The 24,566-nt window shown below is 36.0% G+C and overlaps 1 protein-coding gene across 1 annotated transcript in view; it reads left to right on the top strand.

The window, feature by feature from the left end:
- LOC149797247 (procathepsin L-like) overlaps positions 1-22,181 on the top strand; it is a 41,152-nt gene extending 18,971 nt beyond the window's left edge. The window contains exons 5-10 of the mRNA XM_089961946.1: positions 4,082-4,114; positions 9,311-9,499; positions 12,088-12,253; positions 16,446-16,551; positions 19,075-19,187; positions 20,952-22,181. Of these exons, the coding sequence (XP_089818072.1) occupies positions 4,082-4,114; positions 9,311-9,499; positions 12,088-12,253; positions 16,446-16,551; positions 19,075-19,174 (594 nt within the window). The 3' untranslated portion in view covers positions 19,175-19,187; positions 20,952-22,181. The remainder of the gene's footprint in view (positions 1-4,081; positions 4,115-9,310; positions 9,500-12,087; positions 12,254-16,445; positions 16,552-19,074; positions 19,188-20,951) is intronic.
- Positions 22,182-24,566: the final 2,385 nt, after the last annotated feature.

Consider the following 24,566-nt stretch of genomic DNA (forward strand, 5'->3'; position numbering starts at 1 on the left):
GCACTTCTTGAGGGTGTACTTTCAAGATGTAGCGTGGAGCCAAGACATCTTGTACTTTTTGCATTTCAGGAATGCCACAGGGTGTGTATTGGGAAAGTCCCGCTTTCTGTAACAAGAGTTCTGCTTCTCTTCGTTGTTTGGCTATGTCCGATTGTCGTTCTTGTTGGCATACGTTCGTCCCACCACGATGTCACGGTATAAATCCATCTGTTCTTGATGGCTGTTAATTTGGACGAAGCTCTTTTTCGTGCTGCGAAAGTCGACCACCAATAACACTTTCTTGCGTCCGGTCCCTTGGGTAAGAAACACGTGAGTCATGAACAATGTTGCTTTTCCATCGGTGATGTGAAACTTGTCGATGGATTCTTGCACGAGTTGAATCTTGTCAATGACATTGGAATGAGCTAATTCTGATGGGCTTTTAAACTTGATCCAAACGGGGACATTCAGACTGTCGTGATGAATGGAAAGTCTCAAGCGATCGTCTTCGTCTTCTTTGGCTTGACGTTATCGGTTCAGTGTGGTTAACAAAGAATCCAACATCTTCGTCATAAAACCATCTACGTTCTTCAACGGTACGTCAGACCTGAGTTCTTTAAAATTCACCCTGTACGTGTAGGCTGTGGTTCTAAATTTTCTAGAGGAAGGCATTTCCGTCTCTCGAATGTGGTATTACTTTTCAGGATTTAATAGTGGTGGTGGTAAACTTCGGTTTGTTGTAGACTCCCTCGGTCTGGATTCTGGCTCACTCATGTTATCTTCAAAATCGCTGGCATGAATTTGAGCCAAGACTTCAGCTACTTTGCGAGGTGAAAGGTAACCTTTCTGCCCTTACTGTCTTCTCCTTTCTCCACGAAATGATGCGATAGTTTCATCTTGACTGCAAAAAGTCAAATGACTACATTTTAAAAGCTATGGGTCCTTATATACATGTCAGGCCAGTGTCGTCCCTATATAAAGGGTCAGTGTCTTCCCTCCCAGTATTCTTTTCACTCTCAATTCTACCAGAGCGGTGAAAGAGCCAACATATGTCGAACTTAGGCTTAGGGAGGTGTCATACGAAAGTTTTCTTCAGACAAGCCGACGGATTTCACCCCCTCCTTGCTACATCTGTCAGAAGAAAGGGCATTGGACTAGAGTAGAGAATATGAAGACCGTCAAAAAAGCAAGAGAGGTTTCAGAATTGAGAAACGTCAAGATACCTGTTATCATTATCATGCGAAAGGACACTGGTCATCCGACTACGGAGAAACAACAGGAGCAAGAGGAAGAGAGGGGTTCCGAACAGAAAGAAGATGAGGTACCCTCCAAAAAGGAAAAACCCAGACACGTCCAGAAAGAGGAAAAAGAGAAAAAAGAATACAAGGAGAAAGTGAAGAAGAAGAGGAGAATCCTGTGAAAGTGAAGCAATTAGAAACACATAGATAATGAACAAAGGCACAGAAGAAGTCTATGAACGTTTTAAAATGTTGTGTTGTGTTGTGAATTGGATTGTATAGATTGAACCAGAATAGACCAGACAGAAAACGTAAGTGTCTCTTGGTTTTGATTTTAGAATAAGGACCTACACTCACGCACTCACACGTTCATCTTAGGGCAAGAAAGGGATTTTGAGTTTTAATTGATTTTGGCAAAATGAATACTATCTCTATCTCTTTTCGAGAGAATTGGGTGGCTCTTAGAAGGACCGTTGTGTGTTCTTTTTAAACAAACTCAGAAACGGGAAGCAATCAGCTTTTACTGATTTAAGCCTTTGCCACGGCCAAGACCTATTTCTGGACGTGCTACTGTCGATGATTTGGTAGAAATCACTAGGGCTGGAATCTCAGGTGTAGTAGTGGGGTTGGGTTGTTTGGTTCGGGAAGGTTTTTTTCTCTTGGGTCGTCTTAAAGAAGACTGATATATTTGTTCAGATTCATTAACTCTGTCACAACGTCTAATAATACCGTCATTGTTTGACTTTCACTGTTCTACGACTCTCTTATACATTGTTTCTTCTCTGCTGCTGTTTCTTCTTCCTGTCGTTTCCTTCTTCTTGCTTCTTCTTCTAGCTTTTGCTGTTGAAGAAAAGCTTGTTCCACTTATTTCTGCTGCAGTGAAAATTTATCCAGTTCTCCTTTCTGTCTCTGTTTAAAATCATCCACGTGTGGTAAAGAAGAAGAAGATTACGAAGGTGCTGCTCCTCAACAAATTATTGCGAAGAAGAGAGGAAATCCACTAAATCCCAATTAAAATCTCTTCTAGAAGTAGGACAGTGTTGACTTTGATCGCCGCTGATATGCCATCGCTTCTCGTCTCCACGGCCGGTGCACCCAATTCATTGTCATTTTAGTTTCCGTCATATTTGAAACCTCTGTCGCATTGATATTCACTGCGCACAGACGCTAACGCATCTATATAGAGAATGTGACGGATCTGAAGACAGACTCCGCACTGTGACTAAATTTTGTAACGCATGTTAATATTGATGAAAAAACTAAATCCGTTTCGATCCGCTCTTACACCATAAATAACAGCGGTTTACTTCATTCCTTTCACCTGTTCTCGTTACAAGATAAGGACTATCGTTGAATTATCTACTCTCGTATCGTCGATGCTGTTCCATAAGGACTTATCTATATATGTCAAATCATCATGGACAATCATCGGGATTATTTGGAAAAGAACGATCTATGTGGAGAGACAAGGCTGTCTGAAGAGAGTCCTCATCTACGGTCCGGAAGTCAGAAGAAGTTTGAGGAAGAGAAGAAGACTTATGTAATGCCCTTTATTTTAACGGAATGGTGTAACAAAAAAAACGACGTTTTCAGGGCAACTCCATTGTCTTGAAAATACTTGTTCCATTGACTAATGTTTTGTAGGTGTAATAGATTGGTATTCATCAATTTATGTATGTATGTATGTATGTATGTATGTACGTATGTATGTCTATGTCTATCCAGTTCTATGTACTGTCCCGCCAAGCATTCTACTTTTTTCTCGCTGTTTTGTCCGATTGAGGTCAGCCTCTATCCAGATTGTTGCCCAGGGCCAGTACCATGACGTCAGTTCCAATTGTCGCTAAACAGTCCGATACGCTTGTCGCTATACTGTCCCAATATGTGTGAGACTATACAGTCCCACTATTCCCCATCTTAAATCCCCTTTGAGGCTAAATGTTGTCCCGATTTTTTGAATGGGATTTCCACTGAGGCTTACGTATCCAACTTCACTACTCACATATTCAGATATTGCACTTAGAGATCTGGGTATATGCAGTTTGTTACTTAATCTGTAAAAAATCAAAGAATATAGAGACTCATTTGCTGGCACGTTATGTGAAGGTATAGCATAGTCTGTGTTGTTTGTAGCCTGACTCGTCTTTTGAGCGAGTACGTAGGTTAATTAATTTAATATAATATGACACTTGTGTTTCCAATTAAGCTAGCAGACAGCATCCGTTGGTGATTTACCTAAACAATAACTTAAGAGTCATCAGAAAATCTAACAGCCAGGCATGATTTTGTATCGTTACGTACATCTGTATCGTTACATACACATTTAATGTTTTACGGCTGATCTGGCATTCGATGCAGGTGTTTAATCCGTGTGTTTTTATCAGACGACCTGATTGGAAATAATTTGGTGCCTTCTCTGACGTCAGCATGTTGATATCTTTAGATGCAGTGAATCAAAATTTTAAATATTCCAACTCGTTGTAATTTCAATATTATTTTCAAGTTGAAAGTATTTAGAAAGCGTTTAAAAGGAGTGTGGTATGTAATACATACAAAACCGCATTCCTGTTAAGTGGGGATGGTTGGATGGTTAAAAAAGATTATTTTATATGGCGCGTGAATACGTCTCAGCCTAATGGTCAGAACATATCCCTATTGCATAATAGAGACGATTTTTCCGCTAAATTATAACGAAAATGTATGAAGCTTTGTGTATATGTTTCAGATATAAAATAAGCTACTTATTGCCAATTCTAAAAAAGTAAGCTTTGAAATAAGACTGAGGTTTTATCCTATGTCAGTTTTACATGTATTAATTTTTGTATAAAACCTGTTGCTGATATTTGCTATCTGTTCATTTTCAGTTACAATGTGGCTCGTGCTGGGCATTCAGCGCAGTAAGTATATTTATAGAAAATGTTGCATTTCTGAATTGTTGCACCAGAAACATGAAAATTTCCATTGTGCTCAGTAACGGAAACTGTAAAATATGATTATCAAATACAAAGAACATATAAGTAAAAACTAGTGTCACTTTTCACACATAATCATTCCTCCAGTTCTTTTTAGAGCAAACTACTGACATAGGGTTGTATCAAGTTGTCTGTCTCCCACTAGTGTGGCTTTCTTTCTATTCAGTCCTTGACTTTCATACATAGAGATCACCATTTCTCTTTGTTTGGATTCTTTCCACTTTCAATTTTAGATGGTCTACTTATGAACATCGTAATCTCAAGCTTCTGTTTATTCAATTTGTTCAACAATGTACTTAATCCTATCCAATTTTATAAAACTAATATTTACTAGTAAAGTTTATACGTTTCCGTTTATTGTTATTCATTGTAAATACCCAGTAATTAACACTTAGGCACATATTTGTTTGAATTACTACACAAGAACGATTCTCAATGAATAATGTAGATATTTTTATCGGCAATGGACGATATTATTCTTCGGTCAAGTTATTGTGTAACGATCGTCTGAGAAATCGTGAAGATACTTGTGCGTGTTGGCGGATTTTTATACGAATGCCTTATAAATCGTTTGCACATAATTTGAACAACTGTGCGACTGACTCTGATGATTATCAATTACGTAAGTTAATTGATTTATAAATTCCGGTGAGAATATTACATCAAGTACAGTGTGATGATTGGTTGTTTATGCTAAATCACTGAGAAAATGTATGTCGACTATTGTTTGAGAAACACACAATCTGATTAAAATCAGATCTCTGCTATTATACATAAAGATGTGACATCTACCACTTAGGGGTCATGTTCTGGTAACCTATGTTATTACCATAATCGCTAATTTTATCAACCAATCAATTGAAGTCTTATATCTTCGCGTTTATAGACTGAGCAGTGTGGATGACAAGCATGAATGTGTACCGAACAATTTGATTCACTTTCGGGATTTTCAGGCAGCATTTTCATTGGCTAATTCAAAGGTCACTAGAACATGACCATAAATATTTTCAGGATAAATGTTTTCTGTTCGGTCAATAATATCTCTGATCGAGAACATCGATCAGTTTTCTGAACTATTTGTGATCAACTATTGACAGAGGCCTGGTATCGGAAGCAATAACAATTCTTGTCTAGATTCTAATTATATGAGTTTGTTGGGAGTTAGCTTGATATTTATTTTCCCCTCTAAACCTGTCAACAATATTAAACTGTCCATATCCAACTTGTTTTCCAGCGAGTTCAGATTTCTCCACCAAATAGATCACTGATCACATTAACACTAGGGTTACTCCATGAAATAACCTCCGAATCCAGCCGTTCTGAAAGATTAATCAAACTCTCTCTGTCAATATAACATTAACAAGGGAAACAACTCTTGCTGGTTATACCCACTTAATTGGCCACCGGTATCCATGATATCAATTTACTTTGTCTTGTCTGATGTCAAGAGTTAATCGGTCTAAATGTATACTTATGTCAACCATTTAACTTTCATCTTTTCAGCCGTATAGTAAGTCTGGATGTTTAAATATTTTACATACAACATTTACGACATCTCCGTTCATTTTATTGGTAGTTTTGCATTTATCGTTCCGTTTGGTACTATGCATATAAAATCGATCGGTGATAGGCAATTTTCACAAGTGGAATAGTCGCGCGCTGGTAAATGTAAATTAAGTTCAATTATCTGTTAATTGTTGCACTTTTAAGACGCTTGGTAATGCGATGACTCTCATTTTTGAAACATTTATATATTTTGTTGTATGCACTTGTTTGATAGTTCGGTCTCTTATCATTACACCCAAGTGCAAAACGGGCACCCGATTCAAGATTGTGGAGGACAAACAAGAGTTGTATTTGGCATGCACAGTGTACTTGTCATCACAACCATGTAACGTCTACTTGTCATGGACAGAAGACATCTGATCCAATGTTTAAAATAACAATTAAACGGCCGCGAAAACATAGCATGCTAAAAAGTATCGTAGCAGCAAATTTGAAGCGTCCATCCCACTTCGGAAACGTTGATGCTTTTATGAGCGAATGTCGGTATGTCACCTCCACCAGTATGAAAATACAAACCCATAGCCAGCGACGACTGCGAATATCACCGCAGACCCAGTCGAATCCACTACGAGCGATTCAAGCTCAGTATTGGACTCGCGAATGTTTAATAATGTCCAACAGGACTTATTGTCGAAGACGTCGGCGAAAGAGCTTGACGAAAATTGCCGTCTCAATAGGTTTAAGTCCTTTTCCACGTGTGTGCATGGTTTTGGAATTATGGAAGCCAGAGATGCGGGAATGAAGTAAAGTTCGCCAACCGGACCAGACCACAAGTCAATTATTGTCCACCGTACGCCGTCTCAGCTGACTGCTAACCAGTCTAGCCGTCCAGACAATCTATGTGCAGTTTATGAGCTCATGTTCTGCCATCTCGGACTAGCAAATCTGCCTGCCGACCATTTGTCTCGAAAGCACTAACTGTGACGGCATCTTGCGCCCATCAAACTGTTTAGTCGTCCTCCTGCCGAGCCGAACGAAACATACATGTTTCATAAACCGAATTGATATTATATTTGCAGCTGTGTGACCTATAAAAACCAGCCTAGCTGGACCATCATTCCACAGTGCCTCGATGTTCGGTACTGAACATCGGGTGATTGGTGGGACTGCGTATCCAACAGGGAAATTAACCACGTACGCTGATGATACGTCGTTGTCGTTACTGAATGGAATGTTGTACCACTTGACTCCGAGTGTACAGGATTAGTACAATTGCTCCGTCGACGATGGAGATATGACCTACATGCCTTGGCATTTAAGATACGAAGGCTCCTACAAAACATATTTCCGCCAACAATCAATTCGACCTATAATGCCAATCTTCTATGGATGTGGATGACGATGACCACAGTCCGTCATTCAGAATCTTGCCACAGTCTTCAGACATTACGAACATTATAGGCGTTTTACGGATAAAATTATCGATCCCGGTAAAGTAAGACCCTTTTTCTTTGGTGAGTCAATTATTCACAATAGTGTCACCCCATTGTTACAAATCACATACTGATATGTATTATTCAGATTTAGCAACGCTAGACAATGCTATTTCTGCCATCAATATATCTTTTTCACTATATTATAAAGTGGACAGACAAGTGTTTAATGCTACATTGTGTCGACTTCATTCCTACTTGATCTCGCGTCTTTGGCGATTTCTCGTCTAGGTGAAAACACCGGAAGTGACCATGTGTGTCTGCTACTCGGTAGGCCGGGATCGCCAAGATAGATGATATGGCTTCTCAGCACACGATGGAGAAAGTCCTCACGGTCTCATCGACTATTCTAAGTTCGAGTTCTTTTCTTCCAGCTTGCGGAAACAGTTATAATACAAGACTTGCTTCATGGTGGCACTAGTTTTATAATGCAGGGTGAGTGAGCTACCTGAACACTCTCTGCATCCGAACTACATCCAAACTACATGCTGGTCAGTTCCGATGTCTCAGCCGTTCTCATTACGCAACCTGATTTTTGTGTTGTAAAAACGTGTCCCAGCAAATAAATTTGGGTTTTCTCTCCTCGATCGACTCGTCCAAAGAATCTGAGCTGCATGACTATGCACGTACTCTTAGATATTATCTGAAGCTAACGAAGACTATTTGGAGCGACCGTAAAACACCGCTTAAGGCTGAAAAGTAAAACATTATGACACAAACGCTGACCGCTTGTCTATATGGAGTTATTAAATCAGTAAACTTCACATCAGTAAGTATCATTATTGATGACCTCAGTTCACGAAATACAGGTCATTATTAGGGTTTCTGAAAAGCAGTCATTTTGAAAAACAGCTGTTTACTGTTTTCAATTTTCAAAAAACAGCTGTTAACAGCTGTTTTTACTGTTTTTTCCATATTTTCACTAATTTTACAGTCAATAGCTTATTTTTATGATGAACACCGTTTTGTTATACATCTTTCGTGATAAGTTCTAAATCAATAGATTTTTACTTCTTATAATAATATTTCAAGAATACAAGTGCATTAAACGACTTGTCTGAGAGACGCGATCTTACTTTTGTACAGAAATTCGTACAGACCGAAAAAACTCTTTCAACGTCCGTTGATGTCGGTTTAATGGATAGAATTGCGTTGTACAATTTCTGTAGATTTTCAGTGCGCTGGCCGGAGTTCCTGAAGAGAGTGAATTCGGACTTGAGCCATTTGAAACTGTCTTGCCCTCCGACTGCAATTGATGATCCATCTTTTTGAAGCAACAAATTCAATTCATCTTGAAGAGACAAGTTCACACTTTCAGCATCATTTGACGACTGTTCGACGACATCTTCTACATCGTTGACTTCAAATAGAGGAGACGCTAGATTTCCTGCGAAATTTAACGTAGTTTTTGACGGGGCGACAGATGGATCTTTGAGACTGCGCAGGAGGTTCATGACATCATTGTTCAATCGCTCTTCAACGCGACACTTCAAATTTTCCATGAGCTTGGTACTAATGTCATTATTCAGGTTAGAGAGCTTGTTGAACATGAATTCTAAAATTGTGTCAGCACTCATCAACGTCGCGTCTTCTCGACTTAGATTCTCAACAGCACGTTTCACGGGTTCCACTGCCTTCAGAAGAGTTTTGAGAGCGTCAAAATCCAATGTCTCAATGTCCGTTAGAAATAGTAAAACAGTTTTTAAAAAACCAGCTGTTTACTGTTTTTTGATTTTGGACGAAAAACAGCTGTTTTACTGTTACTGTTAAACAGTTACCAGAAACCATAGCTATTATAAAGAGCCTGGTCTTCGAAAGAAATAGACAGTCATATTAAATTGGTGTTTTACTGAGAGACCTCAAAGAAAATGGTGCCAATCTAACATCCAATATATCCAAGACAGGAGCTGAACTTGAAACGTTTGTTTTCGCTGACGATTATCTGAGATTGTTTCTGCTAACAATAGCTAAAGGGATAAATGCTCTTCTATTGAAATCCTGGAAATTCATTTAGGCCAGTAGAGTGTTATTTCGTTTGAGATTTTTGTTGTCTTCTTGCTTAATAAATGTTGTTATGACATGTAACAAAGAGTTAAAATTATATTTGTGTTCTCTCTCTCAGACAGGATCTCTGGAGGGTCAGTACTTCCGTAACACGGGTAATCTGATCAGTTTTAGTGAACAGCAGCTGGTGGATTGCTCCACATCCTTCGGAAACAACGGGTGTGAAGGCGGTTGGATGGATTGGGCTTTTGAGTACATCAAGCAATACGGTATAGAGACCGAGCTGGATTACCCATACACAGCCGAGGTATACACGTAAATTTTGTTGTCTTACCTTCCTTAAATAGCTCAACATATGTTTTACTGTGGTCATGCCGCATTGTGATACAGCTTCATTTTAAAGTTGTTTTTCCAAGGAGAGTATGTCACAGTGCATGTTTCTGATGGGACATTGATTCACGTGCCTTCGTTAGGTAACGAATGTACATTTAGATGGAATGGCTCTCATTGTACGTATTTTAGTATTACACGCACCTCCCCCCATGTGAACAATCACTCAATAATTCAATTACTCGTTTCTCTATAAGGAGAGTTTGTTTACAAATATAGAGAATAGGACTAAAAAGAGAAATTTAACAATTTATATTGATGATTTCGCAAAGTATACCAGAACGTGATAGACATTAAACTAATACAGGCGAAGAAAGAACAAATGGGATATCATCAATTAGGAAATACATGCGAGTATGCAAAATTGGCATATCATTGTTGTACATATACTTTTAAAAGCAAACGGGGGGGGGGGATAACAATACTGGTCCATTGATGAAAATGACTTTACTTTAAAAATGGGGTCTGATCTATACGATCATTTGGTAGCAGCTGATCTGGGAAGTTCTTATTTTGAAAAATGTTTGGTCTAAAATTTAAGAAAAACAATCGTGATACAAGGGTCGTAGTCGAACACTCCATTTGAAATACGAACAGAGCACAGAACAGTGATACTGAGCAGTTATTACAGTACACAGCAGATTGTAGAACTGGATGTAACACGTTGATGGTGTTGAAACATGCTGAACATACGTAAATGAGCAGACATGGCGCATAGTGTTCATTTTATTCTGGATATTATTAATAGTGTGCACAAGACTGACCACGTTCAGCCACTGCCTTATTCTACAGTAGAACTGGATTATCCCCGTTCAATATATCATGCAATATATCTTATACTTAAGCGTGGAAATCAGCTCTGAGTATGCCTGGTTCATGGTGGGATCCACGTTCTACATTAGCACATGAACTGATACGGACTTATGGTGTTTGGAGTTTACGTAATTCAACAAATGGGAGTTTAATGATAAAGTTATCTTTATAAACGCCCAATTAAACAATGTGTATTGAGTCTTGCGTACATTAGTCGTTAGTAACACTGAAATTGAAAGCAGAAATAAAAATGTTTCTGAGAGTTAGAGACAGTGGCTGTACATAGTAAAATTATATGAGTTGCTGCCATTATCTCCAAAATTAATTTAATCATGTCAGGAGTTACTAACCTAAAAAGCTCAACTTATATATGTATTGATAAATAAATTAAGAGTTTTTAATATTTTATAATAAGAGATTTTACAGATAAATTTATTCTTAAAGAGGAAAGGATGTCTTTCGTGCAATAAACATTACACTTCTGTCTTTATCTGTTTTCGTGTTAAGTAAGGTATTACAATTTGTTCTCTCTCTCTCTCTCTCTCTCTCTCTCTCTCTCTCTCTCTCTCTCTCTCTCTCTCTCTCTCATACACTCACATACGCACGCGCGTGCACACACACACAGGTAACCTTACGACCGCTAAAAGGAGTTATTACATCAATGATACCAAGTGTACTGAAATGATTGAGGAAAAGCAGCAAATGTTGGAACCATAAAATCAGCAGTATTTCCGCCGTTCTCATTTTGATATATATTTGTACCAGGGATGGAAAGATACCCGGCCCCTCTCATCTGATTAGGCTGAGTTTTGCACTACCCGGAATTACTCGTCCTGACAGGGTTTTAAGATAAAATATTTGGTCTTGCCGGGTATGGTTCCGCCGCCAGTAAGTAATAAAAAGATTAATAAGCAAGGTAAACCCGTTGTTTGATGGTTGAGAAAAGCGATGGTGAGCGAGGTGGATTATGAAACATGACACAATAGAAGTGGAGAAAGCCAACCCAGTTAAAACCGACCCAGCCAAGTAGTTTAGTTTTCTACCTGTTACATGGAACCGGTACCAGGCGAAATTTCCTTATTCGACCATCAATAAATTTTTATACTCAAAGTTAAACAAACAATATTTTTAAAGATTAAGACTACAAAGACTAATTTATATCCAACTACCATTTTTCTCGAGAATTCGTTTTAGCATCGCACAAAAATGTGCAGGATTGCTGGATTTGGCAGCCATTATGAAATCGTTCTTTTTTTACTCCTAAACAGAAAGACATCTTGACATGGATTTGTCACCAAGAGACTTCATTGATGTCTGATTAGTCGCAAATAAAAGTGATCCTGGTCTGACATGCAATAGGGCCACTATGTTGTTACTCCTGAATGGATAAAATTCAATAGACTTCAAAAAGGCTGTCTGACTGGTCCTAAATTAAAAGAGTGTCAGGTTTACATCCAACGTAGAAAGATTGTTATTACTCAAGACTATCAGGGATGGTTCAAATTGCAGAGGTGAAAATGATGAAAATGGAAATTATTTTTGGCCTGTAGAGTATCGAACCCTAAGAGGAACTCATGTACTAACATCCAGTAATAAAGTCAGTGATCAAATGTAGTACTCTACATCAGTGAAGGTTTGAAGTGACCAAATTGATATGTTTTAGTTTCAGTTATGTTTTTATAATTGAAACAGGATGATAGCTGTAATTATGATGCCTCCAAGGTAGTGACAAAGGATACTGGCTGTGTGGATATTGAGAGTGGTAATGAAATAGCCCTGCAGAAAGCTGTTGCAACCATCGGTCCGATTTCCGTAGCTATTGATGCAAGTCAAAGCTCATTCCGTTCCTATTCAGGGGGTAATTATAACACCATTCAGTTTTTTCTTTCACCTTTGTTATATCCCCGTCTTTGTAGAAAGAGTGGTATGTAGTGTTTCTTCCAGCTTTCTAAAATAAAAAGTCCTGAAGATCTACCATCCCTGGCAAAGTTTAAGGTCCTTCATCACTTAGTTGTGATGATGTGGGTGGTCAGTAGTCTATGCTTGATTATTAACTTGGTATATGATTATCACATTACCATTGTTAATGAACAGTTCCTTTAAATAACTGAAGTAAATTTACATGAATGGTTCTCTTCATTAATATTATTTCATTATATTCCAATACTCTTTTTCATTATGAGAAAATGTCTATGGCACATGTGCAGTATATGAGTCCAAAGAAAGCCAAGCCAAATACTGTAGCTATATGACTCAACTTTCTTTCAAAAAGTTCCACAGTTGTTTAACAAAAATGAAATTTTGTTGGTCTTTTAGTAATTTTAAAGCAAGTCTTTATATTTGGGACATAAACAGTATAGTTCTTTTCATTTCTGGTGCATTATTTACACTTGATTGGCCCAAACTATCACTATTAATACTATCATCCAATGCAGAAAGACAAAAGTCCCCATCGGCTTTGGCATTAATTTGAATTCACGTGTTTTAAATCCAACGTACTTCCCTTTATAATAGACCATCATTTATTATCACGTTAACAACTGTTGTATTTAATCGGGAAGGTCCATGTTCTATAATTCTTCACGATTTTCTCGCCTAAAACCTCAGTCATAATTAAACGGTATATTGATCATTGGGAAACTTCTTACATTTTGATGATTTAGTACACTTTCTTAACAGTCGTAACATAAAGCAAAATATAGCAGATGCATTAGATTGCATTTTTGTATCTTTTAAAAATATGTTGCAGATATTTACATGAGACTTTTGAATTTCATTATCGAAAAGGTGGTATGGTACAGCTTCTAAAAATGTGGTATCTATTGGTATCCTTGTGTCTGCACATAATCTAGTTAGAACACCTATGAAATTTGCTAAATAATATGGTTATTATGCTAATGATGCATATGGGAACAAATGAGTGTCAGAGTTATTGCATATTATGACTTATAGATAACTGCATTCTAGTACAAAATCTTGTGAATACAATCTAGTCTCACATTTTTTATTCCACACTAGCGATAGGACTTGGAGCTGGATGTAGACTATAAGAGAAACGTGTGAACACAACTACTATTTGTTTTACAGGATCGTCATTAAACTTTGCATGTGTTAAGGAGGTAAAGATCCGCATATCGACATATCCTTGTGCCCCCTCAATGCTTGCTACATTTATCATTCATTTGTGACCTGCATCTTTATGCGGTGTAAGACAGACTTGTGGATTCAACTTGTTGTACTGATTTTCGCTCTACTAACCGGTAACCAGAGTAGCTAATTCATGACCCTTTTGTTCGTTATCCTCCGTTGTCTTTCGTCCATCTGTCCATTAGCACAAGCTTGCTATTTCTACTCTATCACACTACGACTTGGAGGATAGCAACGAAGCTTTACACATGCAATGGCAATTTTAAACATCGTGTTGTTACTACCCTTCTGAATGAATGGTCACATTACCATGGACTTTCAGGAAATTCTCATTATGATGTCTGGTCCGTTCTAAATAAAATGGTGATAATCTCACCTCTAATATGGCCGGCAAGGCACACGTCGCAAATGTTTTATCTTTTACTTCTCCTGAGCGAAAAGTTATATCTACACAGGGATTTCACCAGAATAATTATGATATCCAGCTGGTCCTGAATAAAAATAGTTCAGATCAAACTTCAAATTTAGCTACAATCATGAACTAAATTAAACTCTTGCCATTAGTTCTCCTGAATGGTTGGTCATATCAAGAGCGGGTTTTTAGGAAAAGTCTTCAAATAGCATCTAGTTTGTCCAAGTCAAAATGGTTACAATTTTCTATCTCAGTATAGCTGCGACAATGGCTGATTATAAAATTGTATTGCTTAATATCAGATATGGTTTCAACACTCAACAGTAAAAAGCAAATTTGGTCTTATATTGAAGACCTTGATGTGACTCTTTTTTCTTGATTGCTGTGAAATTTTTACATATTATAGTCAATAGGTTAAGATGTAAATACCGAGCAATTTGTGCGTCTGTTAGATTTTGATAATTATGTTCTTTTTGGGTTTCAGTTGGATGCAGTATATGATTTGTAAAGCTCTTGCAGTTTTTGGTAGATTGCATTGAAACCTAAATTTAATACATAATATGGTCATCCTCCGTAGATGTAAATGCCAAACACTCATTGTACTAGCCCTATTTTCAGAATAGCTCTGTCCTTTCCTTAACAATAGGCTCATCTCCAATATAAGAAAGAGGTGGTATGCGAGAGATACAACGGAATATTTAGATGGAAAATTAATTATCATTCCTCATGTTCCAGTTGTATTTTAATTATCAATATTACTGATGAAAGATCATTGGCAAAACTTTCATTTCTCCGATCCTCTTAAATATACAATTATAAAACTTAATTTCTATAGGCTTCTATTGAAGTAGTATTCTTTGCCAGAAAAAAAGTAGTTCACAGTTATTGGGTTTTGTTTCTGTTACAGATAATCTTGAGTATGAATTGTTTACATTATTTTATCACGACAATGGCTTCCAGCAAAGGAAAATAAGAAATAAAAATTATTGAAACAGTAACTAGTCAGTGAATCTAAAAGTTTAGGTTGATCCAGTTTGTTTAGTTTCAAATAAGAGAAATATTTTATTATCAATTGAATAATTAGAAATTGAAACATATCAGTGGGAGAAGGATGATATCGCCAAAGCGACGATACTACTTTTATTACCACAGTGACGATATCACTTTTGGAACTACGTTCTTTTCCCAGTGTCGAAAATATATATTTCGTATGTCATTTAAAGATGTACGTTTATATTTAGGTCAAATAAGCATTTTCGCTTATCTCTTTTTCTCTTTCTCTCTCTCCATCAACATGAATATTTCGTAAAAAAATGCTAAGACTATAGACTTTCACGTTTACAATTATTTAATCAAAGAGGAGGACTAAAACCAAAGTCAAAACAACAAAAAGTAGACTTTATGTATGAAACCTTTTTGAATAATTTTTTACATGAATTGTGCACATATTCAATGACTGAAGTTAATGATCTGTTCCATTTCGATATTTTTCTTTACCCTTGCACCCGTGCACATTGTGAAAAACCTTCTGCTAATTAATAGTGTCTAAACTTATATTAACGTTTGCAATTTGATACTATGTCACCGACACAGACAGTGTCGAATGCCTCTCACAGGCTACGACAAAACGGACAAATTAGCAGGAAAAACGATTGGTTCAATATTAAAGATCAGTTGTTTCTGTACCGATTCTAGCTCGCAAAAACCTGACATTAATAATAATTAATTACAGGACGAAGTTAAGTGACACTCGAAATTGGGTGCAACGTCTATTGAAAACTAGACCGAAAGCTTGCCAAGACCAAACGTTTACGTTTGCATGCATAACTGAACAAATAAAGAACCAAATTACATACAAGAAAACCCACAGTAATCGAAGTCTTTTCTTTAAAGCTGTTATGCCCTGAAATCTATCAGATGTGACCGCAATGTGACGTCGGTACAACAGCCCTCCCCAACAATGTTCACTATACCAATTCGCGCAGAAACGTGTTAGCGACAATAACAATCTCCTCGTTTTCGCTTTAAAACAATCATTAATTTGACGACAATAGACGATCTGAAGCATTATTTGTTATGTTCACCATCCTAAATATATCATACATTTTTGAGCACCTTTGTTGTAAATGAAATAATGCAGTTGCAAATCACAGTGACACAGAATAGAGAGATGTAAACCAAGGATTGGAGAGTTTTGCCACAATATAAGTATATATATATATATATATATATATATATATATATATATATATATATATATATATATATATATATATATATATATATATATATATATATATATATGATGGATAATATAATTTTTGGAGGAGTTGATATAAAAAAAAGATTTCACTCATGAAGTAGACAAATTTTTGTACTGTCACTCTAGTCTTCCCCAATCGTGAGAGTGCAATGTTTGACTTCACTAGTCAAATAGTTCGTGATATTTGCTCAGGTAATGTAGATGTTCTTTATTTATCTTGCATTTCAGGGGTGTATAATGACGACGAATGCAGCAGTACAAAGTTGGACCATGGTGTTCTAGTAGTTGGATATGGCACAGATGGCGGCCAAGATTATTGGCTTGTAAAAAATAGGTACGAATATGATGTACAATGTAGTATCTATTATCCAGATATTTGGTAGATACAAATTTTATCCATCTAACGTTTATAATACACTGAAACGTTTCATGAAACACGCACAATTACATGTTTTGTTCTGAGAAAGAGTAAAGAACAATACATATGATGTAGGAGTATCGTTATACCATATATATCAAATAATTTCCTTCACCCATCTCGAAATAAAACACAATAGCAGTTTTGCATTTATTAACACTTGCAGATTTTCCAATTAGTTGATATCTTCAGCGTAAGTGGAATCCTAAATCAAAGTTTGACTCGGTGCTTCTAAGAATGACCACTCTGGTCACAAGTGTCAGATGGGGCTGGTTAGTCGGTAATTGAGAGGTCGCTGGGAAGGGGGTTGCGTTGATGTTTTTTTTCGGCACAAGATGTGACACTTTTATGAAGCACACTTGGGAAATAAGACATTGGGCCAGCCTGGAGAGACCAGTTTAAAGAGGGGCCTGTTTTAGGAATTTTCACAGTATATACAAATCAACTCTGTATTTTATGCAATGCCGAGAACCCAACGATTTGTTACATATTTATTAAAAAGATCCACATGGATAAAAGTAGGGAGACCAGTACTTCGGCATTTGTATTAGATGCTGGTACACAGAATACAGCTTATTAAAGTCAGAATGTAAGAAACCAGTCAATTAAACGATCAGTTGGTGAAAAACTGTGATAGGTCCTAAAAAGGATGGTGCTTGTGATTAATGAAGACAACTAAGGTTAACTTTTATTGTCTTGGTCATGATGAAGCATTCATAATTTTGGAATTGAGAAATGAAAATAGTATTCTGATTAACCCTTAGTTATACCGTCAGTAAACAAGGGTGTAGAGAGGATACTGAAGTCACCTGCTCTTCCATTGATATGTCAAACTGTTGATTACTTAATATCTCCTTAACACGTGACAGTACTTGTGGAGCTATTCCCAATGTTTGAGCAACTGTAGTTTCGAATCTTGCAGAGAACGAGAAATATGTACGTGCATTGTTATCTGAAAAGATGTATATAATTTATACAGGTTCATGGGAAGGAGGAATACGAATGTATTATACACGTTATATATTACTTCCAACTTTTATATTGTTTGTATATGGAATATTAAATTTAATATATTTTGTGCATACTACCCCGGCTGCCCAGAGATTGAAGAATTGATGATACAACTAGTGAAAAGCACGCATATCAGTTGAAATCTGTAGAAACCGTTTTCCTTTTCCCATTGAAGAGTTACAGTAATGTGCCTTGTACTGTAAGTTGTTGTGATTCGAGCAGTTTTGCAAAGCTGGTTCTAACAATTGTCCAATACTAACTAAAATTGAGGAAATTAGCATACGGACTAACTTAGCCGCCTACGTGAAGAAGTTATGATATGAAAATTTACATATATTTCAGTTGCAAATTTACCAGACTTCTAAACTGATGGTATTGGATGTGATACACAACTTGGAACAACGGTGAAATCATGCTCTGTCACTATGAAAAATAATGTAAATTTTTGATCGAATTCAGAATTTTTTTTTTTTAACAAAGTGTCATAGAAATAATATTTATGAAGAGAGAATTAAACTGTTAAAAGAGAATGATAGTGTCCAATCACTGTACTTGCTTTTATTCCCTGCCTTTTTAAAGAAAAATATGACATGGAATCTACACTTCTGTCCAAATCTCTGTCACACTTTCATTTCTATTCTGTGGCATCATAAATGTTTGAGATCAAGTGATGAAACTTGGCACTAGACATCAATGCTGGAACGTGTTTCATGTGCATCATTTGAAGTCCTATCTTCAAGGTCAAAGTTAATAGCTGAATATTTTGTTTTCTACCATACTTTCCCTGCAACTTTTAGTGGAATTAAGCATTATTACTAGAACTGGAATAGTCACTAGAAGGTTTAATATATACCTCATTGTGCGTGCTGTGACAATATTTTACGACAATAAGGTATGTCATATACCACATTAGGCACCCTATATTCAAGGTCAACGTCACATGGCAATAGTCATGTTTGCACGTCTGATTTCTGAAGTAGCAGTTGTTTCAGATAAATGGGCATAGTTCACTAGAATGTGTAACAATGCATGTGTGAGGTCTCATATTGAATGTCAACGTCACAATCCAATATATTAAGATTTATTTTATTTCTGCTTTGTTTAATTATTGATGCTTGAGGTAAAGGGTTCAACCTTAGTACACTTAACGCTTCACAGTTTGATAGATTCTCATGTATCAGTCTTTGTTTCAACTTCAAGGTTATGATCACTTAGCAGCTTTCATAATTGTAAACAAAAAACATTTATACATGTTTTGAAAAATTATCTTTAAGATAGAAATGTTGAAACTTACTTCCTTTTGATGTTTGGCTATTAACTTTAAACCTATTTCTGTAATGTCATAGATTTCATTATTGTAAAGTGTTACGACTTCTACAAGTTAGCCACGTGATACAAATTTATGAAATTCGTTTATTTTCTTTGCAGTTGGGGTGACAGCTGGGGAGAAAATGGCTACATTAGGATGGCCAGGAATACGGGAAATATGTGTGGTATAGCAACACAAGCAAGCTATCCATTAATGTAGACATATAAAAGAGGTAAGCTTGATACATATGGGGTGGGAGATGTACAGTTCTTTTTCATTAAAGTACACTTCATTCTAAGGGGAATTTGAATATAGAAACACACCATAGACCCGTTTAAAACATTCAGATACATTAAAAGGTCTACTTTCCGATGTTTATTTTCTTGCATATCTATAAACAATTTTATTCCATTTTGTTGTCAACAAAACATTTTGTCCTTAATTAGCCACCTGTGTGGATGACTAGTTCCGCTATTCTATTTAATAATTACCTATAAGACATTCTGAACTGTCATCAGTACAAGTTGGCTAAATGAGAGTTGTTGATCCTTAATGTGTCTAAGATAGTGCATAATGTATCTCGGTATTTGCAACCTAAAATGGCATAAGGTGAGTAGGTGCATAATGAACGTCTCGATTTGCATCCTTTATGATCCTAAGGTATGTGAGTCCATAAAGTATGCCTAAATTCATTCGTAATGGGCCTCAGTGAATGAACGCATGATGTGTGTTTAATTTGCATCCGTAATGGGACTCAGTGAATGCATGCATAATGTATGCATAAATTCGCATCCTTAATAGGTCTCAGTGAACGATTACATAATGTATGCCAAAATTTGCATCCTTAATAGGCCTCAGTGAATAAATGCATGGTGTGTGTCTATATGTGCTGTTAATTCCCTTTGATATTACGCAGAAAATGCGGTATATTAAAAAGTCTTGTAAACAATAATTGGTTCTTTTTAGTTATCGATTTAGTTTCGTTATGCCAACATTATGGGACAGTATATGCAGTCAAATTAATCGAATTAACTTAATTAAAATTCTGAGACTATAATACTTTTCTTTCTTTTGCATTCGTCAGATATTATATGATTGCATAAGTGTATGTATGTGTTACGTCATGCACCTACTGTAAACTTGGAGATAGAAATTAAATTACTTGGGAATTATATTTCGTGATGTGTATACATCCAGCAATAGTTGAATAAGTTTAATTTGAGTCATGATGCTTTAAAGAAGTAGTTATGGAATATTGAAAGAGAACGTCTAGTTTTCATTGTATGTTTACGTAGAGCTATTAGGAAATACGTATCACATAATCTGCACACTTGGATGGAAAATATATTTTCTTTCAATAAAATAAATTGATTGGGAGTACAACATTATCACTCTCACGTTTGGCTTACATTCCAGACAAGCCCTGACATATCTTATCACGTTTCTTTTTTACAGTGACAACATGTACTAATGACTTGATGCTTGGGATTACAGTACTTTCATGACGAAATTAAAAAAACTATTTACGTACTAATGTTCATTACTGATGATGAAGCTAAATAAGCGTTGATGCTTTAAATTTTGGCATGATTTATCTGTGTTGAATTGATAGTTCTAGCAATCACATCATCTTTTACTGTCACTTTCGCTGGAAATTGTCAAAGAAAACCACAGTTAGATTATAAGTAAACATAACTTGAGGTTTGGTATGGTTAAATTTGTAATTTTATTGAACTTACTTTGTAAATTAAACAATAGCCTGACATAACCCGATGCTTTCATATCATTCAAACATTTTACCTTGGGACTTTCGTTGTTATAAACACATGGTTGATAAGCTAGATTGTCAAAAGTTGGAACCTAAACATTCCCAAAATCATCAGGATTTCAAACTTAATTTAAATTTTCGAATTTTAAAACAAAATAACTATGTGAATATTATCATGTATTTCCACTTTAAAAAGGATTGAAGAAATTCTGTTTTGATATTTTTCAGACGAGACAGCGTCATGAAGATTTAAACAATGGCCTCATACCAAGATCCTTCCAAAGGCAAAGTTGGATTTCCTGACACATTAATTTTTCAAAAACATACTTTCCCTACATTGAAGTGTAGACTTTGTATTTCTTCATGTATTCCTGGGACGAAAAACACGCGAAGCTGTGAAGAGATGATAAAACAAAACTGTAATTGCTAAGTAGATCGTACAAAACAATTATCATATCAATGTATTCTATCAAAAATGACGCGCTCCACCTTCCAGAGAAGCATTCCATCTCTCATGTTATTTTCCAGGAAAATGAGGCATTCCATCTTCCATGTTCAAATAGTTATGAATAACCATTATTGTATTGTAATAAAGATCCCCTGTTTTGATAGCATTGGTGACAAATAATAGGTCTTACAATGAGTAGCATCCTCTACATTAATATTACAGACCATCACTGTTTAATCCTGGATGTCTTTAAAATTACATTGAAATAAGTTTACTTTTTTATGATTTACCATTTCATAATTTTCTTGGCTCTTTTAATGCATGTTATAATACGGCACCATTTTAAAACTATTTCTGCATTTTTAAAGGAGAATTGTGTTGATATGTTTTTAGTTTGTAATGCCTCAACATAAGGAATTATTTTTACAGCTTCTTTGCTAATATTTGTGAAAACCTTTATATTTTACTTCAATTAATATTATACCATTGTAGGCACGAAACTAAATATAAAGCGTATACTCACTTATCAATCAAACCAAACTGCAAACAACAAAGATCCTGATATTCTGTAGCATAATGTACCTGTAGACCAGGGTTTATGTTGTTTGTTCTACTGAATGCTATACAAACTGCACATACTCAGATCTGTCAGCGCATTATGCAACGGCACATCTGGGTCTTTGCAGTTTGCAGTTCTATTAGTCGTATAAGCGAGTATATACTATATGATGCATGTTATCTTCTGTGTGATATATTTTAAAGAACACTCACATTAACTTTTAGGTATGGTGATATAAAATGAAATATCTCTCAAATATAGTTATCTTCGTGTATGTGAACTGAAGCAATTTGTTTCCTTTATATAGGACACATCACCTGAATATATATAATATAAATCTGTAATGTGCTCGTCTTTTAATTGAATTTGTATAAATAAAGAGCTTATTTGATATAACTGTAAATGATCCTTCCATATAGTTCCAGCAACGTAAATAAATTGACGGCCTTCATTGGTTTTGACAAATTATTTTTTTCTTCATGCAGGCAAGAAAGTATCTTAATCTAGTTGAAGATGAAATCTGATACCACCATTATCCAACTCTCCCTTTCAAACAATGTAGATAAATAACGCATGAAACATGCAGTGATTTCTGAGACGTGTTTTTACTCGAGACGAAAATGAATATCGTAATCTTAAAAGGAATTATTTTGTCCTTTACTTAAGATACTTATACAGGCAAGTAAATGACTGCAATTGATTTGACCGTGGACAAGTAGTTTTTTCCAAGAAAAAGATTTGCAAGAACTGGAAAGACAATCGAGGTTCTTACTGCCTTTTGCATCCTACTGTGATAGGCATAGCATGACAAGTTCATAAAGTTTCTCTTTTCTATATCAAAGGACGGAAACGTCATAATTCTTGACTAATGGTGATATCAAGGTTATCATCTAATGTACATTCATTTTCTGCTATAGAAACATTTCGAATATAGAGAATCAACTATAGAGTGAATCTCCTTCATTGCTCTAAGAACTTGGATAGTGTGTGTGTGTGTGTGTGTGTGTGTCTGTGTGTGTGAACGAGATCTCCAGTGTAAAATTATATCAAACTGTTTCAGTTAATGACTCAGAATAACTGATTTAATGTTTTCTGAGTTGTTATGAAGCGAAATAAAACTTTTAATACATTTTCCAATACTATTTTTCTTTTTATCTCTCTCCATCCAGCAATTAAATTGCATTTCAAACCATAAAACTTTGCCACATGCTGGACTTGAAAATTTTTTGTAAGATAGTCAAAGAGACTTTAAAACATAATGAGATTCTTTAGCTTGTTTGTCGACAAAAATTAAGAAATTGCCATGATGAAAAAACAACATATGTGCATGATTCTCGAAGTAGATGCCTGGAGAATGCCCGAATACTTGGTTATGTTACGGTGACTAAAACTCCGATTAAACAACTCACAGGTTGACTTCTCATGACACCAGCATAAGGTGGAACATGTCATGTGACACCTATCCGTATGTCTATTTGTTCCCTCTTTCATTTCCCAATAAAAACTCTAGTTTTCCATCATCTACCAAACTTTGGAGAAAATAAAAGCTCAACCCAGTGGCAAGGAGAAGTGTACTGTTTTGTTTTCGTTCTCTTTTTGTTTTTGGGGAGGGAGTATAATAGTTATGGTTGTGGTGACTGAAGTGAGGAACATAATTGTTACACAATAATGTTAGTTCGACATCCAAATTAAAGACCTGGACTAGATGGATGGTTTGCAGTTTAAGGGCACTATTTAAATGACTTTAACATATTCTGATCTTGAATAAGTATGTTCACCAAAGATTGTGGAGATGTTGGAGGTACCGATAGAAAAAACTAAATTGATTCTTGGTCCGAAAACTCAATGATCATTATCACGTAAATAAAAAAGAATATTTATATTTCATGTATAACAAATTTGTTCAAGACCTGTTACTGTAACTAAAGTTTGTAATTGTATATGGTCAAAACGTCAGATATAAAGGTCATTGTGACTAAAGGAGAAATGGCCTTTTCAAAATATTTTTTGTTTTACAGAAATGGTTATCGACAAAACTATGAATGCATTGCTCTTTGAGTAAGACATAATTCTGGACTTTAAATGTTATGGTTAAGATCGTGGAGATCCAAGTACGAAAACTATGGGCTCCGTACAATAGGTTTCGTTCACCTTTCTATCGTCTTCAACAGTTCAGTGCCACATTCAGGAAAATATGTTAAGATCTGGGTTAAATGTGTTCATTTTCTTATATTTCATAAAGCCCATAAATCGTACCTACACGTAACGGAAGAGCATCGCCGTCTCAAGATCAGTATCTTGGAAATTGAGATAATCGAACTACGCCATCATCAGAGAGAAGAGCAACAATCGCTTTCTAATAGAGATGAAATTGGATTGTCTATCAGATTTCTGTAGCCCGGGTTACTTGGGATCGGTCACAGGGTCAGGGTCATTCACTGGTGACTGGGGCTTAGGTAATCGGCCTAGGGACAGAGATCGGGTCAGTGTTAACCAGCCATCCTCATCCCGCACGCCGCATACAACTGATTTCACAAAATTTATTGTGTTCCCGCTTTAACAACACAAGTTTACATATTGAAATTGTTACAATACCAAACAGAGAGAGAGAGAGAGAGAGAGATCTAATGGGAGAATATGAAAGTATCACCAAGAGAATTTCATCAAGGTAATAATGCCAAAAAAAATGTCAGTAAAAAAGATGAATGACAAGAACATTCCATTATTATTTGATGTTGCATATAGTGTAAACGTATTATTTAATGACGGAATTTACACAGTACGTTTTGAAATTACTACGATGTCCCCGTATGTTCAATTGGCAAAATGCTATAAA

Source organism: Sinohyriopsis cumingii, chromosome 6, assembly GCF_028554795.1.
Source record: "Sinohyriopsis cumingii isolate HCF-2022 chromosome 6, ASM2855479v2, whole genome shotgun sequence".
NCBI lineage: Eukaryota > Metazoa > Mollusca > Bivalvia > Unionida > Unionidae > Sinohyriopsis > Sinohyriopsis cumingii.